This window comes from Phyllobates terribilis, unplaced genomic scaffold, assembly GCF_046119375.1.
Source record: "Phyllobates terribilis strain yellow unplaced genomic scaffold, ASM4611937v1 Scaffold_3__8_contigs__length_932513732, whole genome shotgun sequence".
In the NCBI taxonomy this organism is placed as follows: domain Eukaryota; kingdom Metazoa; phylum Chordata; class Amphibia; order Anura; family Dendrobatidae; genus Phyllobates; species Phyllobates terribilis.
In genome coordinates this window covers 76,504,312-76,523,274 of record NW_027362763.1, presented here as the reverse complement: position 1 = coordinate 76,523,274, position 18,963 = coordinate 76,504,312, and the positions used below count along the sequence as shown (strand labels likewise).

At 40.1% G+C, this 18,963-nt stretch overlaps 1 protein-coding gene across 2 annotated transcripts in view; it reads left to right on the top strand.

Moving 5' to 3' along the window:
* PKHD1 (PKHD1 ciliary IPT domain containing fibrocystin/polyductin) overlaps positions 1 to 14,941 on the top strand; it is a 1,008,258-nt gene extending 993,317 nt beyond the window's left edge. For both annotated transcript variants that reach the window (XM_073674041.1, XM_073674039.1), the window contains 2 exons: positions 3,355 to 3,513; positions 11,338 to 14,941. In XM_073674041.1, the coding sequence (XP_073530142.1) occupies positions 3,355 to 3,513; positions 11,338 to 11,375 (197 nt within the window). In that variant the 3' untranslated portion in view covers positions 11,376 to 14,941. The remainder of the gene's footprint in view (positions 1 to 3,354; positions 3,514 to 11,337) is intronic.
* Positions 14,942 to 18,963: the final 4,022 nt, after the last annotated feature.

Here is an 18,963-nt window from a genome sequence, read left to right as displayed (position 1 = left end):
TTCCTGTTAGGCCAGGAAGGTCGTGTTTGTTTTGCTAAGTTTGCCCTGGTTTTATGCAGAATTTTTAATAAAATCAGTGGAAGATTTAAAGAGACAGTTTTCCTGTGTCTACCTCTAGGTGCAGCCAAGTGTGCCGATCTACCTCAATAGATAGACTTGAGAAAGGTTCTCATTTGGAACCGAAACATCACCATTATGGGCTAATAAATAGCACTTTTTTCACTTTTTCAATTGGTGTGCTGCCTCCATTTTTCCTATATACACTGTGTGCAGAATTATTAGGCAAGTTGTATTTTAGAGGATTATTTTTATTATTGATCAACAACTATGTTACTCAATCAACCCAAAAGACTCATAAATATCCAAGCTTAATGTTTTTGGAAGTTGGAGTGGTGTTTTTTTTTGATTTGGCTATCCTAGGAGGATATCTGTTTGTGCAGGTAACTATTACTGTGCAGAATTATTAGGCAACTTACTAAAAACCAAATATAATCCCATCTCACTTGTTTAATTTCACCAGGTAAACCAATATCAGTGCACAAAATTTAGAAATAAACATTTCTGACATGCAAAAAAAAAAACCAAAAAAAGTAGTGATCAGTATAGACACCTTTCTTTATGATGACACTCAACAGCCTTCCATCCATAGATTCTGTTAGTTGCTTGATCAGTTTTCCATCAACATTGCGTGCAGCAGCTACCACAGCCTCCCAGACACTGTTTCGAGAGGTGTACTGTTTTCCCTCCCTGTAGATCTCACATTTTATGATGGAACACAGGTTCTCTATGGGGTTCAGATCAGGCGAACAAGGGGGCCATGTTATTATTTTTTCTTCTTTTAGACCTTTACTGGCCTGCCACGCTGTGGAGTAGTTGGTTGCATGTGATGGAGCATTGTCCTCCATGAAAATCATGTTTTTCTTGAATGATACTGACTTCTTCTTGTACCACTTCTTGAAGAAGTTGTCTTCCAGAAACTGGCAGTAGGTCTGGGAGTTGAGCTTCACTCCATCCTCAACCTGAAAAGGTCCCACAAGTTCACAAGTTCATCTTTGATGATACCAGCCCATACCAGAACCCCACCTCCACCTTGCTGGCATCTGAGTCGAAGTGGAGCTCTTTGCCCTTTACAGATCCAGCCTCTGGCCCATCCATCTGGCCCATGAAGAGTCACTCTCAGTTCATCAGTCCATAAAACCTTTGAAAAATCAGTCTTAAGATATTTCTTGGCCCATCCTTGATGTTTTATCTTATGTTTCTTGTTCATAGGTGGTCGTTTTTCACCCTTCCTTACCTTGGCCATGTCCCTGAGTATCGCACACCTTGTGCTTTTTGATACTCCAGTAACGTTGCAGCTCTGAAATATGGCAAAACTGGTGGCGAATGGCATCTTGGCAGCTTCACGCTTCATTTTCCTCAATTCATGGGCAGTTATTTTGCGCCTTTTTTGGCCAACACGCTTCTTGCGACCCTGTTGGCTATTTGCCATGAAACGCTTGATTGTTCGGTGATCACGCTTCAAAAGTTTGGAAATTTCAAGACTACTGCATCCCTCTGCAAGACATTTCACAATTTTGGACTTTTCAGAGCCCGTCAAATCTCTCTTATGACCCATTTTGCCAAAGGAAAGGAAGCTGCCTAATAATTAAGCCCACCTTATATAGGGTGTTGATGTCATTAGTCAACACTCCTCCTCATTACAGAGATGCACATCACCAGATTTACTTAATTGGTAGTTGGCTCTCAAGCCTATGCAGCTTGGAGTAGGACAACATGTATAAAAAGTATCATGTGATCAAAATACTCATTTGCCTAATAATTCTGAGCACAGTGTACATTCAAGGCTTGGTCCCTGCTTGGGAGGCTTGGTCCCCTAACTCCATAGCTGGGGCTGTTTCTAATTTTTGTTTTTCTAGATAGATAGATAGATATTCGTCACATATGTAATTTGTGCTTTGCATGTGTACCTTATTGTACATGTATTAACTAGTGATGAGCGAGCGTGCTCGTTTAACCCTTTAAGCAAGCACGCTCGGGTGCTCGCCAAGTATTGCAGGAATTGCCTGTTTGTTAGGCAATCCCTGCATGTGTCACAGCTGTCTAACAGCCGTGACACATGCAGCCGCGGCGACTCAAACATAGATGCCGAGCATGCCGCAAATACTCGGCAAGCACCCGAGTGTGCTCGTTTAAAGATTTAAATGAGCACGCTTGCTCATCACTAGTATTAACCTAATAAATGAAAAAAATTACGTGGGGTCTCCCTTATTTTTGATAACCAGCAAAGGTAAAGCAGACAACTGTGGGAGTATATTATCAGGCTGGGAAGGTGTCTGGCTATTGGCCCGTCCCAGCCTAAAAATACCACCCCACAGCCGCCCCAGAAGTGGCGCATCATATTAGGTGCTCCAATTCTGGTGCTTCACCTCAGCTCTTACCGACGCCCTGGTGCGTTGGCAATCAGGGTAATGATAGTTGAGGATGATGTGAGCTGTGAATTGTCCAAAAACACAGATGACATCAAGCCCTGGGGTTAGTAATAGAGAGGGGTCTATCAGACACTCCTATTACTAACCCAATAATAAAAAAGAATAACACACACACAAAAATATTTTATTTAAAAAAACACTTCCCCCATTAAAATGGTCCCCCATACTGTAATAATGGTCCCTGTCCTAAAGCTTCAACATATTTAAAAAAAATAAATGATTCTTATGACCTGTCTTCACTCCCTCAACGTGCACCATCCTCTTCCTGCTCCATAAGGCGGTGCATAGAAGTGACAACATGCGATGCCTGTGAAGGGCAAGCCAACATCAACTACTAGTCACTGACTGGCCAGTGAAGTGCATAGTTATTGAGATGCAAGGAGCTGTTGTTTCTCTGCCCTGCGGTACATTTCTATTGAATGTGCATCCAAGCTGAAATAGGCGATGGCATTGGCTGGCTTCCTTCTTCAATGGGTCCAGCTGCACCCTCAGTGACCGTGATCATTATTAGTGATCACTACTTTGCGGTTTGGTTAGTGTCTTAAATGCATGGCTCACTTCCTTGACTTACTATATGCAAAAGTATGTAATGAATAGATCGCTCATTTCTAGAGAAAAATGTGTCCTGGATCTTCCAGCCAAGAACTGCTAAGATGTAGAAACCATACTGTGTCACCATATACAGAGAGCTCATGCAAATATTGTATAACAGCTGACTGATTTATAAAATTATTGGAATATTTTCTACAATAAAATTTTTTTACAATTTTGGCCAATTTTGTTGAATGGTTTTCAAATCTTCTTCTTTTCCTCTTTCATGAATAAAAATAGAAGTTCTTCATAGTGAACTGTGTTTTTCCTGTAGGTGTGGGATTATCTGTAGAATCTAAAGAGTTCCAAGTTTCCATTCCCCTGAATCGGAATAAAGAAAACATCTTTATGTTGGTCATCCTCAGCTCTGCAGCTTCCGCTATCATTTTATTCCTTTTTCTTTGTTTTTTCTGCAAAAAGAAGAATGTTGAAAGTAAGTATTACAACTTTACTGTTCTGACCAAATTGAAATTACATTTTTTAAAATTTATATTTATTCTGATCCACAACAAACCTGCGAGTGTAGGGCTCTTAAAACTCTATTTCCATGTATGTTTCTATGTACTGGTACTCACACAAAGAGATTTCATCAGATAGCTTGACTCAACTGCAGAGGAACGTATGAAGATTCCAGAAGAAGGTTTATTTTCAAGCTGATTTCTGGTAGTTACGCACAAGTACAGTAGACTATTCTGATCCAGAGATGCAAAGACATGAGCTTCCTAACATTGCTGACATATGCAGAATGAGGAAGAAGGGAAGGGTTACTGACATCAGAGCTATGGAGGTAGACCGGAGGATGGGGAAGACACACTTCTAAAAGAAAAACCTTGTTGCATAGCTAGCATTCTGTATGATTATCAAGTCATGGGACATGACAATATTGGTGCATAAAACTATGAATTGATTTAAGTAATACCAAGCAGCTGCTGCAAAGGCGGAAAAAAAAATTAGGTTTACCACTCTACAAATTGTATCAGACTGCACATAAAATATTTTTTATAGTTTTTTTTAGTTTTTGGGTCCAACTATTTAAGAAAGGCAGAGAAAACCTACAGATGGTTGCAAAACGGACAACCAGAGTGGAAAAAAGTGGTCAATTACAGATTGCGCCTTTTTTGTACAAAAAGCGAGGCTGAGTAAGACTATGAACCCATTTGCCTTTTTTTATTCACTCTTTTTTTGCACCAAACTCTTCAAAATGGAGCATGTGGTTCATGAATATTGTGAAAGTCAAAAATTATCTTTATTTTTATCTTTAACCCATTTAGCATGTTGCAGATAAAAATCCCAGACATACCGGTACATAAAATCACTCCAAGGGTGAAATCGACTTTAAAAAAAAGTCGTAAAATATAAGAACAATAAAACCAGGTGAAAAACAAAAATAAAATCTAGACAAAAAAAAGCGCAAATGCAATAATGAATGGAGCCCATTTACGATACTTTCTTTCTTTAATTACTTTCCTCATAAATGCATTCTGAAAACTTCCACAGGTTGTGCCATCATTATTTTTTCCATTAGAAACTTTTTGGATCAAGTCAAAAACAAATTTCATTGATCATAAGTAATATATGTATTAATATGTATTTTTTAATCCTTCCCAAAATTTAATTTAAAATGAGCTCATGGATTACTCACATGATTACTTTTTTTCATTTTGGTATTTGATATACTTCATCTACTTCTTTTCTCTAAATAATAGGCCAAGGGGCATAATATAAATTTATTTTGATAATCTTCCCAAAATATAAATCTTTAACCGCATAAACTTAATCGGAATGTCCTAATTTATGCAATACTATTGATTCCGAAATATGAAATTATTCAAAATAATAGGCTAGAATGAGAAAAGGTAAAATACATCAATTTTTCTAATTTGCATAATCTCATGATGGACTTAATTGTGGACAGATTCATGGTTTAAATATACAAATAGATATCAAAACTTAATTGATGCATCCATGAAAAAATTAGAATTCAGCGTCTTTGAAAAAATGCTTGGAGACTAATGGCCTTTTACTTAAAGGGGTTCATAAGATGTCATAGAGGGGAATCCTAGGACCCTTTTCCATCATCCAGAATGGAATAGGAAGAGAAATTTTGTAGAAACACTTTTGTCTTGTCAGACTCGAGCCATCCATGATTTCCAGATTAATAGACAAGGTGTTTTACTACTTTTCCTCTGAAAAGAAATGTCTTGGCAGAGAAGACTTACCCCAAGAAAATAATCTGTTTACTGGTGGAGCTGAAATAAGATGATCGCTGGAATTGCTTCTATATGGAAGGGTTTATATCTGATGAGAAAACCCTCTTTAACTTGGTGGAAAGCAATTCAGTTGTCCATCTTTTATATGCCAGACAAAAAATAGTCTGAAAACAAGTCCAATTTGGCCAGGAATATCCCAAACACTTTAAACCAATCTTAGAAAAATCGAACGCATTGGATGACATTTTTGATCCTTATTATTTTTGGTCTCATTGACTATCTAAAGCAAGATATTCGATTTTAAAATAAGGATTACCCAAGATTTTGGACAGGTTTTTGTTTAATGTGTATGGCCAGTCATTCATATTATGTGTCTACAGAACGTCTTGGGGGAAGGCAACTAGCACAGGATGGCAGTAGAAAATCCATGAGTCAACAGATGGACATCAGTTGGTAGTTAGGTCAAAGGAAGTCATAAATTGAGAAGTGAAGAACTAGCTAGAACAAGTGATTAAAGTAGTAACTAAATCCAACAAGTCATCAAATTAGAAGAATAAAAAACCCAATAGCATAAAAAAGTCGAAGGAAGAAGACAAAATCAATAACATGAAGGACAAAGGAACGACAGACAACTCAAGCAATAATCTATACTCTTGGAATTGATAGGTTTGCCACCATGCAAGCCGTCTTGATTAGTGTTGAGCCACCCCCGTAGTGTTCGGGTTTGGTTCGGTTCGTAGAACACCGGGATGTTCGAGGAACTGTTCATCGAACTCATCGTCGAACACCTTACAACACCGTCGAACACCGTTAAAACCAATGGCAGGCAAACAAAAACACATAGAAACACATACAAAACACCTTCAAAGGTGTCCAAAAGCTGACAAACTGCTCAGAAGACGCTTTCTTTAAAAAAGCCGGCCGGCAATTCAGCAGCGGCATACACCGGTACCCGACAATTTAGACAAGAAGGAATAGAGCCTCACACATAGATTAGATAGATAGAAACATGTCAGTCACATATATATGAAGTACAGTGACAGTGTTGCTTACTGTACTTGTCATTTAGTGTAAAGGATTTATTAAAAAATATAATAGTGTTTTCATGCACTGTCTCTTTAAAAAAGCCGGCCGGCAATTCAGCATCTGTACCCGACAATTTATAACAGACAGAATAGAGCTTCACACATAGATTAGATAGATAGAAACATGTCAGTCACATATATATGAAGTACAGTGATAGTGTTGGTTACTGTACTTGTCATTTAGTATTAAAATAAAGGATTTATTATTAAAAAAAATTGGCGTGGAGTTCCCCTTAATTTTAGTCTCTAGCGGAGGTTAAGCAGACAGCTGGGGCAGATGTTTGAAGCATGGGAAGGGGGTAATACCCACGGAGCTTCCCAGGCTATGAATGCGCCATTTCTGGGGCGGCTGACGGCTGGTGTTTCTAGCCTGGGAGGGGGCCAATATTCATGACTCCCTTCCTGGGCTATTAATATCAGCCCCCAGCTGAATACATAGCCTTTACTAGCTATTAAAATGGGGGACCCCCCCAAAAAAATGACGTGGGGTCCCCCCTAATTTAATAGCTAGCAAAGGCTAGGCAGACAGCTGGGGGCTGATATTAATAGCCCAGGAAGGGAGCCATGAATATTGGCCCCCTCCCAGGCTAGAAACACCAGCCGTCAGCCGCCCCAGAAATGGCGCATTCATAGGATGCGCCAATTCTGGCACTTAGCCTCGCTCTTCCACGCTGCCCTGTAGCGGTGGCAGGGGGTAATAGGGCTGGGGTTGATGTCAGCTTATAATGCCAGCTGACATCAAGCCCAGGTTAGTAATGGAGAGGCGTCTATAAGACACCCCCATTACTAACCCCATAGTCAAAGTTAAAAGAAAACACAAACACCCAGAATAAAGTCCTTTAATTGAAATAAAGACACAATCCTTTATTGTTCTAAATTAAACCATACTTACCATCACGCCCATTCCAGCTGAAGCCAACGATCTCCTGCAATAAAAGAAAAATAACGCTGCCATCCAGCCTGTCATCCCGCAGACACTGAGAAGCGCAGGCATGCTTGCGCTCTGCAGTGTCTGGCTGTGACGGCATAAAGATGAGACGAGTTCATGTCCAATGAACTCGGCGCACCTCATGCACGTCACTGACAGCGTGGGAAAATTCTCACGCTGAAGCGCTGAGTGCAGGAGAATTCTCCCACGCTGTCAGTGACATGCATGAGGTGAGCCGAGTTCATTGGACATGACCTCGGCTCATCTGGATGCCGTCACAGCGAGACACTGAGGAGCGCAAGCATGCCTGCTCTTCTCAGTGTCTGCGGGATGACAGGCTGGATGGCAGCGTTCTGCTGCGGTCCAGCCTGTCATCTCGATGTAGCAGAGCTGAAGCTGTCGTGGGAACCATGGAAAGGTAAGGATGAGGTTGGTTTATTATTTTTCTTTTATTGTCTGTTATAAATTGTTGGGTACAGATGCTGAATTGCCGGCCGGCTTTTTTTTAAAGAGACGGTGCATGAAAACACTATTATTTTTTTTAATAAATCCTTTACACTAAATGACAAGTACAGTAAGCAACACTGTCACTGTACTTCATATATATGTGACTGACATGTTTCTATCTATCTAATCTATGTGTGATTCTCTATTCCTTCTATTCTAAATTGTCGGGTACAGATGCTGAATTGCCGGCCGGCTTTTTTTAAAGAGACGGTGCATGAAAACACTATTATTTTTTTTAATAAATCCTTTACACTAAATGACAAGTACAGTAAGCAACACTGTCACTGTACTTCATATATATGTGACTGACATGTTTATATCTATCTAATCTATGTGTGAAGCTCTATTCTTTCGGTTCTAAATTGTCGGGTACCGGTGTATGCCGCTGCTGAATTGCCGGCTTTTCATGTTTCACTGTTGGCACTGTTCCCATCGATTTGGGCAATCACTGTAATGCCACAACCACCATGGCTGTGGCATTACAGTGAGTGGCAGACAATCCCTGCATGATTGGTGCTCTAAATAGCACCAGACATGCAGGACACGCTTTTGGTGCACGAACAGTTATCGAACATAACCTCGAACAGCCGAATTTTTTGCAAATCGTTCGGGTTCGTCGAACAACTCGAACACTGCCCAAAACAGCTGGAATTTGAGATTGTCGAACACCGCTCATCTCTAGTCTTGATCAATGTAATTGACCTCAACTTCACCCATATGTCAACAATTTATATACTGGAGGAAATGTTTGTGGTCACATGCATATCACTGCTTCATAAGCATCCTTATCTGAGTATTGTTTCCATATTGTATGCAATGACCTCTCCCTTCTGCTAATGTCAAGCATTGTGTGATGAGCCAACGAAAAGTAGATGTATTGAAAAGTGTAGGAAACAATGTTAAATTGATAGGTGAAGGTTAATAACTTATATGCTGAGCCTCGGTCAACGTTTTACTGAGAATTCTTGGACCCAAGAAACCAAGAAATAAACCCTAATGGCAAGTACTTGGGTCTAAAGTAGATTCCAATGGGGGTTGTGGTCTGCTAAAGATTTGAAGACAATATTGTATGGGAGTCTAGATCTGGCAGATGTAATACTTGTATTCTAAGTCATAATATTGAATCAGAGCCTATGTTCACTTAATATGCCTCTTGGACTACAATAAAGCCCCATGATGGGAGAAACAGTGGATGAATGACGTGGTGACACGCATTTCAGATCTCTTGTTCTTGGGATTAGAGATGTATTTCTCTTTTGCCCTACTGATGAGTCAGGCTACTTACACACTACATTAGGCACTTTCCTTGCCGATGCACATGTGAAATGTTTCCATAGGCTCCCATTCTTCTGACAGAGGCCAAATAGTGTCGTTTTAGCCTCAATCAGAATGGTATATGTTGGGTAAATGTTTAGTGCAATTTTAAAAGAGCAACAGACTGCACTATGCCATTCGGGTCAGGGGCACGATACCTTCTTTTCCTATGATCAACAGATGACACTGTATAGCTACCTAGTGGTATCCATAAGGAGTATACATTGGATGTATACACCAGAAAATGCCCTCAATGTGGACTTCAGAAGGACGCACAAAGACCCTTATGCCCTTGGTGTAAGCTGCACCAAGGAAGGAACAAATGTCCGGAGCACCTTTCTCAGTCAGAGAAGTGGTTGTCCGTTTTCAAGCCCACACATCTGCTGACCTGATAAACTAAACTGAATACTTTTTGTCACTTGTGTTTGAAGTGTTTTTTCTTTTTCACACGGGTGGTCACTCAATTTGCCGGCACGTGTGCTGTTTGTGTTATGTTTCAGAATTAATTACCAGACAAATGGAGATCCAAGTAAAGTTTCGACTTCTGATTTCAATTAGAATATATCAGAAAGACATAAAGAAAGGAAATGCTACAATTTATATGTTTTGATACTTACCATGCCACTCCTAAGATAGAATTCAGCCGTGTGTGCCCGAGGATACAGATCTGCTATAAATTCATTTTTATCTAATTTGTCTGAGATCTAAGCTTCCTGTAGAGGTCTGTGATCAAAGAAACTGATTCTGTCTGATGTTGGCTCTGACACATAATGTGTGCTGACTTAGTTCTGTCTATAAACTCTCAGCGGGAGGCTGGGACTGTCCCTTGACACCTGTGCGTAGTGAACTTTCATTATACCATGGCTTGGCGGGAGCTACGGCTCCCATGGGTCCTACAATGAAATAATTAACAAGGAACCGGCATGGTGCAGGGCAATGTTGGGCAGATGAAGGCTATTCTGGGGAATATGATCATAATTAATTTCCATATTAACAATTGTAGTGATGTAGTAGGTCCAGATTCGTGCTAAGTATGGTCAACAGGATGAAAGACCAAGATCTGTCACGTCATAAATGATCTACTCTGTGAATTGTCCAGAATATGGATTGTCCAGGATATGGATTGTCCAGAATATAGATTGTCCAGGATATGGATTGTCCATTATATGGATCGTCCAGGATATGACCACTCTTCTGTCTATATGGGATGCTAAACAAAATAGTGGGAACGGAAAAGCAGATGTTTTCCAACTTTGGCATAGGGTTTGTAAAACTTTTTGATGATGCTGTAGACACCGAGCAAGAAAAATGATTGACCTTACAAGACCACATGCTTTATATAAAGCAAGATCAAACAAGGTAAATCTTTCCCATTTTGAACATTTTCTAAGAAAAGTCCAAGCCCATTGGAAGAGGATGACCAGCAACAAAATCCAAGGAGTCACTTTTAACACTAGTCTTGGAATTGGATTCATTGGATCCTCGTTATAAATTGGTTTCTACACAGGCTAACGATACCACAGATGCGCTGAAGATTTCCAATTTTGGCATAGGGTTTGCAAAGATGTTTCATGTTATTGTAGACACTGAGGTAGGAAGAGGATTGACCTTATTACTATTAGAACAAATGACCCATTTAAATGTCCCATTCAAGAAATGTCACAAGCCCATTGGAAAGGGATAATCAATAGCAAAATTAATGGGTCACTTTTAACTCGAGTGACCAAATTGGGTGCATCAAGGAAAATTATATCTGGGATCCACACCCTATATATTTAATTGAAATCTGAGTTGCACTCAAGGATCATGTAATTATTAAGATTTAAAGGTTTTTTTTGTGATCCTACCATATAAAATATACCTAAATGATGAGTGATTGTCTCCAAATCCACCTCCAAATGGAGTTGTCTTCTGCTGGATCTTTGTGGTCCATGATTGTGCCGACTAAATCCTTTGGTATTTTGGTGGTCCAATCTGACCTTGGTTAACTTAGTCTGTCAAGGAGCATATATTTATGCAAAACTATAGCTTTTTTCTTCAACCACATAGTAATGAATGTGGCACTTCCCCCTTTAGTTGATGGTTAGCGTTTTTATTTCTTTGCTTCATTAGTTCTTATACCAAATTATATTTTCAAGGTACAATATAACATTAAGGTTTTGTGACTTTATAAGCAAACCAAAATAAGCAGGCAAATCTTTTTTTTCCCATAGGACTCAAAGAAAAAACAAGAAAGACACCAAGAAGATGACAAAAATCCAATTCAGAAGAATGGAGCCATGTAGAAATAAATGGTTCATAGTTTCTTGAGACTTTACATTTGAGGAATCTTGGACGTTTTACCATGTGTGTGTTTGATGCACCTTTGTGTAAGACTTCTGATTAGTTTTCTTGTTCTTTTTGATTTTTATTTTCAATTTGCATCTTGCCTTGACAATCTGGGTCTGAAGCTACTAGCATGAATTTATCCACTAGATCTCAAGACCCGTAAACATTTTTTTTAGGTCTTTGCTTGAATAATAGTTATCCTGTAAGAGATGACCACATTCACATTGAGGAGACCTGTCACAGGTCATTTTCCCACCCAATAATCCCATCTTAGTCTCAATCTTGGACCATTTTTGACTATTCATTAGAGATGCATAATATAGAATTGATTACTCATTACTGAACATTAGCAGAAATTACAAATATGAAGGCTATAGATATCCTGTTATGAGGAATGAATTGATGAAGAGCCCTTGGATGTTGAGGGTAAGCACAATACACAGGGTGGAAATGTCTAGTTTTATGGCAGTCATTGTTCGAGCCACCAAAATTTAGAAGACCTACTCACTACTTGCAGAAAGCAAATATAAGAATCTGCCTCTTCTAAGGAAATTTGGAGACCTCGAATATGAAAGACTTGGTTTTTTCAAACCCTCCATAGTTAGGTATTTTCTGTGTCCTCACAGGGAGGGGTTGTTGCCTTGTCTAGTTAGAACAACATGAGTAGAAACTTAAGGAATTTCAGCATATTCCTCATAGGAAGTTCTCTCCAGATTACTAATATTTTTGATTTTGCTGCTGTAACATTTTCAAATTCCATGACACATTGGTTCAAGTCTCACAACTGTCATGGCTGCTCCAGAATCTTCCAGAGCTTATTCTGAAACCAAGCTTTGGTTGACTATGAGGTGCTTTTGACAACTGTCCTGTTGAAAGGTCCAGTGATGCCCAAGTTTCAGCTTCCTCACAGAAGGCATGATGTATTCTCCTAGGAATTCCTGACACTTGACTTAATCCCCCTTGTCCTACACATTGTAGGTTTCCAACATGTTGTGTTGAGCCATTCTCATGCTTGCTTCAGTGGTTTGTTGCAAACTGTTCAAAGTTTGTACATTTTGCTACTAAACTTAATTTACAATGGAGTGTAGAGTTGTATAACTTTGATTGCAATTGCAACCATTCGGAGTCTTCGGCTCCATTATAGAATTATTTGTCTCTGAGGTTACAAACTGCATAGGTTGATTTTGCAATCTCCCTTTCTTTGGTCCTTTACTTTTCAGTAACCATGGAGCTTTAAAGTTTAATTTATTCCTCAGCAAACTAGATTTCAACCAGAACCTTCAATGACAGCTCCACAGATGTTGTCAACCAGTTATCAAGGATCTTCTAAAGCTGGCCATACACATTAAATGGCTGTTGGCCAAAGGATGTTCAGGTTGATCGTTCGTTCGACAGCCTTCTCAGCCGACTCTCCCATACACAACAGCGCTCCTGTGTTCTCTACGAGAAAGTCACTGACAGACACATCAATTGGTGGATTATCTCAGTCGGCAGTCTGAAATCAGACATGCACAATCAACATCTCTCCCGACCATCAGTCGGTCGGTGCACCCATACACTTCAGACCATTGGCCAGACCCAACAATATCGGTGGGTTGAGCTGACATTAGTCTAATGTGTATAGCGTCCTTTAGCGTCATGTTTCACAGATGTGGCTCCCCAATACTGTATAAATGGACAAATTTCTATTCTGAGCATGAATATTAAAAGAGTTTTACGAAACGTTCATATTAATAATCCATACTCAGGATAGGCCATCAATATAATATTGATAAGGGTCTGACTCATGGACGAGCTGATCGAATGGAATAGAGCTGCTGAGATTTGCAGTACCAGGCACACCTGCTACAAAATTTACAGAGGTGTGCAAAGCAAAGAAGGGCAACTCCTTCAGTCAGATAATTGGCGTGTGTCCGATGTCAGACCCCCAACTTAGGATAGGACATCAATATCAAAGTACCTGAAAACACCTGTAACTCGTTTTGCACCAGTCATGAGGCAGAATGATGATCTTCTGAGTATTTAGTATATAATGGTCATAGACCTCTTACCCCCTATAACTCAGTGAGAGTTCTCTATAGTGACGGTTTAAGGGAGCCAAAATTCTATATATACCGTATTTTGCGGACTATAAGATGCACCGAACTATAAAACACACCCCAAATTTTGGTGAGGAAAATAGGAAAACATTTTTTTAATAAAATGGCGGTTCGTCTTATAGTTCGAATTTATGGTAACATACCAGGAGGGGCTTCCGCAGTGAAGCAGGGTCACAGGAGGCAGGGTCGCCGCTGCAGGAAGCCAGCGGCGGCAGGAGTGGGGCGATGCTGCGGGCCCTGGCCTGGAAGGTGGCACATGTGCAGATTGAGATCTTGGTTCGTCATTGAGCCGAGATCTAAATCTGCACATACGCCTCCTCCGACGGCTATTTTACCGAAGCCCGGTGGTAAATCAATGAGCAGAGCAGGGACTCCTCTCCTGTCCCACAACCGACATCTTGCTGAAGCCCAGGTCCAGCAGCCTCGCACCGCCGGGACAACACCTCCTCTCAGTCCGCATCATCGCCCCACTCCTGCCACCGGTTTCCTGCCGCAGTAACCCTGCCACCTGTGACCCTGCTCCACCGTCACGGCCCCCTGGTGAGCTTCATTTGATCTATAAGATGCACATCCATTTTCCTCCCAAATTTTTTTGGGAAAAAGTGCGTCTTATAGTCCAAAAAATATGGTAATCTTTATGATGAAAATCAGGGAATTTAGAGCTCTGCATAAAAGAAAAAGAGCTGCGATTCCAGTAAAAATGTACTGCATGGTCTACTGTATGATTGGAGCCTTCAAGCCTTCAAGCATTAAGTATTTTTAATACATTTTTCAAAATTTGCTAAAAATGTATACAATTTCAAAATATGTAAAGGAGGTAACATGGAAACTTCCCGGCTGTTTTGGAGAAACAAATGGTCTTACCTGAGGACTCCATTGATGTCTATAATAAATCTTTCACCTTGGAGGGTCACTATATTGTGAGATTTCATTTTAGACTTTCCTAATGTTTGCAATTTGATGTTTCTCCCCAGCAATTAACATACACAAAGCATTAAATCACGGTGTGGTTCCATGCATTCATGAGTCTATGGTGACTTTCCTTGCCCTTGTTCATGTTCTTACAAATTATGACCCCAATCGCTTCAGTGAGAATTACCTGGAATATTGTATGGCAGTGATAGAGGTTGATTTACAATGCTGTAAATGAAGACACCATCAGGAGGCCCTAACCCCCCCCCCCAAAAAAAAGATAAAAATGCTTGAGCTTAATGAACACCTCCTAAGGCGCTTTCTTGAGGAGCCTATTTGCATGTCCCTGGTGGCAGCTTGCGTCCTTTGGATTCCACGCACCGTGCTGTGAATGGGATGGTGAATGCTGTGACATTGTCCTATGAATGGACAGACAAGGGCTTTTTCATCTGCCTCCATAGCTGCACATCAATGACCTGTCTGCTTTAATAAATATAGATGGGAAAAAGTTGCGTCTCTTATTACTTCATATTTATTGCATTACTTTTATTACTATTATTACTTTAGAACTTATTATTTTGTAACATCTCTTCTTTATATAAATATGAAAACCAATCAAGCAATTTGGATATATGGTCCCAAAGTAGAAAAAAACAAACATTTGAAATGTATTTTTTAATTGTTTTCTTGTATCTTTGGAAATCTATAGTCAAGAACCACTCTATACAAAGTCTATGGCACCGCTATCATCGTTTACTCCCATAGACAATGAGTAAAAAGATATGGTGCATGCATTACTGGCAGGGTCTAATAGGAATTCTGAGGTGGCAGTCATGGAGGCCATTGTTAGGCCACTGGCTGCCAGAGCAACCCATGGTCACCACCAATTTCAGTGCATTGGAGGAGGGGTGATGAGTAGGGATGAGTGGACCCGAACTTAAAAGTTCAGTGTTCGTACCGGATAGTTACTGCCCAGTGCTATACGCCAAACACAGACTTTCCCCAAAAGTCCGTTGCAATGTTCAGAGTTCCAGGGTAAGTAATTGAGAGAGAATTTTCCAGTTCAAATGTTCAGGGCCTCATTGTTTTCCAGGGGGTTCGGGTTCAAGTTCGTGTACAGTTCTGATACCCGAAGCGAACTTTGGAATAAAGTTCGGGTTGAGTACCAGAATCCGAACTTCTACGGGTCTGCTCATCCCTAGTGATGAGGTGACAGAGTAAGCCTCCTTCCTCTGTCTAACCACTTAAATGCTGCTGTTGCTATTGACAGAGGAAACTAAAGGGGTTATATGACAGCACTTCTGTATCAGATATGAACGGTGCCAATGATGCTTCGACTCCACACAACTGCCGAGATGCCATGTTTGACCATCATTTTTCCTGTACGTTCTCTAATAAACAATATGTACACAACATTTGCCAATCACGCATGCACGTTTGGCAGGTTTATGGGGTTGTACCGTCATCGGCACCACTCACTGCTGTGTAATGCAAGTCCTCCGGAGCAAGAAACACTTTTTCTGCCTATTCTCATCTCTAGTCAAGAGATTAGGATAGTGAGCAGAGCACCCTTAAAGGGATTGTCCAGTCAAAAACTACAAGTCTTCAGTCACTCCTTATGAAACCACACAGCACGCGCACCGCATGCTGTGAGGACTCTCCGGTGCCGGCCCCGGGAGCGGCGGTCATATGACCGCAAGTATGCGATATACATACTCCCAGCAACATTCCAACTAGATGGCTGTGGCCTCACTCAATGCAAGTTGATTGAGCAAGGCTGGGAGTAGTCTAGTTGGAATGTGGCCGGGAGAATGCATATCGTATACTTGCAATCACATGACCGCCGCTTCCGGGGCCGGAACCGGAAGGTCCTCACTGCAGTGCACATGGTGTGAGGATTCACGAGTCTGCTGTCACGTAGAGTAACTGCAGACTTTTAGTTTTAGACCAGACAACTCCATTAATTATAAAATAGAGATCTATAAATTCCATAAATTGGATACTTCTAAAGTAGGAACCCCCTTTAAGGTGCTTAGAAGTTTCATTATTTAGCTGAGCAAATGTCTACACAGAATATACAGCGACAATTAAATTTTCATATAGTTAGAACCAAACGCTCTCATCTCGGAAACCTCAATGATTTTATATGCACGATACATATTTTTATTTTCCTGTAAGGTATAATTGGTTCTTTTTGATTGAGCGCACCATAAAGATAACAGTGTAATTAAAAGAAAGGGAACACAACCATCAACTACCAAAGGAAAACCCATAAAAGAATGTATTGTTAAAGCTGCCCGGGAAATTACCCCCATAACTTGATATTGCCCCACAGTAGTTTTCCACGGGGCGAGTAAATGGAAATTGTGAGAACTTTTCCACCTGACAATTTTTTGTTTTATTGAATGACTGCTTTACATCTTACGAGTATAAAGGAACATTCTACTCGAGAATGTATGCAGATCGTATGCAAAAGTAATATCACAGAGTCGCATACAAATGAGATGCAAACATTATGCAACAAACCTTCTTGGAACTTCTCTGAAAACAGAATCATTCATATCAATATCTGTCAGGATTTTTAATTAATCCTTTAATATAAAATTCGTACAATGCCACACATTGCGTTTACTGAATACATTAAACATTTCTTATTGTTCTGAATTTACAAAAATGGAGTCAGAAACCAACAAACGAACTTTATTCTATATTTTAATTTGTCTTTAAAGAAATTTTCACTTTATGCATCTCATCTTCATTCAACCGGAGCACGAGTGTAGACCACATGAAGTCCTCATTCGCGAAGTCATTGAAGGACCAAAAACTATGCTGAATCTGGAGCAAAAATGGCAAGAAGATTATGAGAACATTTCTTTCCACAACTGCTTGCTTGGGAGCCAAAGAATATGAGGACATTTGCTTCCATGAAATGTCTTTAGTGTTTGATGTTTTTAGGGAGTTGGCCATAGTTCCTATGTAAGGAATCATCAAAAGAAGATGTTGTCAAATTTGATAAAATAACAAAAAATTACTTGTGGTGGACTTTTTGGAAAGAAGTAAAAGTCATCGACTCCTAAAGATAGGTTTTAGAATATATTTATTAAAAAAATTACTTTTTCATTAAAGGTAAAATCTTGTTCTCTTCTGGGCTTGACTGCCAAACCATGGATGACCTTTGTAGCCTGGGACACAGGAGATACGTCCCGACTACAAAAGATAAAACTTGTTAAATCAATTTTGATTTAGTTTTGAAGCGAATAATTTTGTTCCAATTTCTATATTGAGGCAGAGGTGTAATTTAAAGGGTTCCTACGCTTTTTTTTTTAGCTTAAAAGTGTAAAACCACCATAGTAATGGTAAAAAAAAAAACGTACCTACCACCAAAATGCATTCCCCAATCCAGCACGGCTGCTCCAACGGTGTCTGAAGACCTGGCCACCAGTCACCTGACCCTCAGTGGTCTCAGGAGCGGGGTCAATGATGGTTGTGACACTACCTCACCCCTCACCTCTACAGCCCCTCCACTCCTTACCGCCACTTGGCCGATCCTCGAACATGTTTGGATTGACATCAGCAGTGCTGAAATTCTTGTTCGATAGGCCGAGGCTTCCGTGTTTGCTAGGCCCGGGAGAGTTCTGCGAATGCGCACACAAAGGTTGCAACATTCGTTGTGAAGTCATGGGCTACAACCTTTGTTGGCATATGTTGAGAACCTTCCTGGGCCTAGCAAACCCGGAAACCTCAACCTAACAAAGCCCAGGGGATTTCAGTGCCACCGATGCCCATCCAAAGATACGGTGAGGACTGGACAGGTGACGGTGAGTAGCGGAAGGGCCGGAGAGTTTAGAGTAGTTTTTTTTATTATTATTTTCTAACATTTTGATGAATTTTTATTGTACAGAAAAAATGACTGCAATCTCGCAGAATCCATGCAGAAGTGAATTACAAAAAAATCAGCATTTTGGCGAATATGGATTTTTGTAAAATTTTAATAGAATTCAGTTCCACTCAATTTTTTTTACTCATCTCTAGACAGGGGTATGTAGGAGTGTATGCTTTGTTTGTTTTTTTTAGTTTTTGCACCATTGTTAAAAAATCTAACCTTTTTATAAACTTTACATTTTGGAATGTGCAATACTGAAGAAAACGTCTGCCATTCTCCGATTTAATGGAAGCCATCACCACGAGCAGCCAACAGGTGAACTTTAAAGCAATGTTCCTTTTCAGATCTTGCTTTCTGTTATTATGTTAGATGAGGATTATCTGGACCATGGATCGTAGAGAAAGACAGAGCAATTGTGTTGTGGTTAATGACAAAAATGTAATACAAAGAGTATTAAGACTAGGTCATAATCTCCGCTCCGTTATTGCTTGCACAAAGCATTGAGCCAGATGATAACATTGCTTCCTTAAAATGCTGTTTTCTGAGGTCTGCTTTCCTTTTGGATTAGAACACAGTTTGCATTTTCAATTTCCATTTACTAAACAGGAAAATATTTC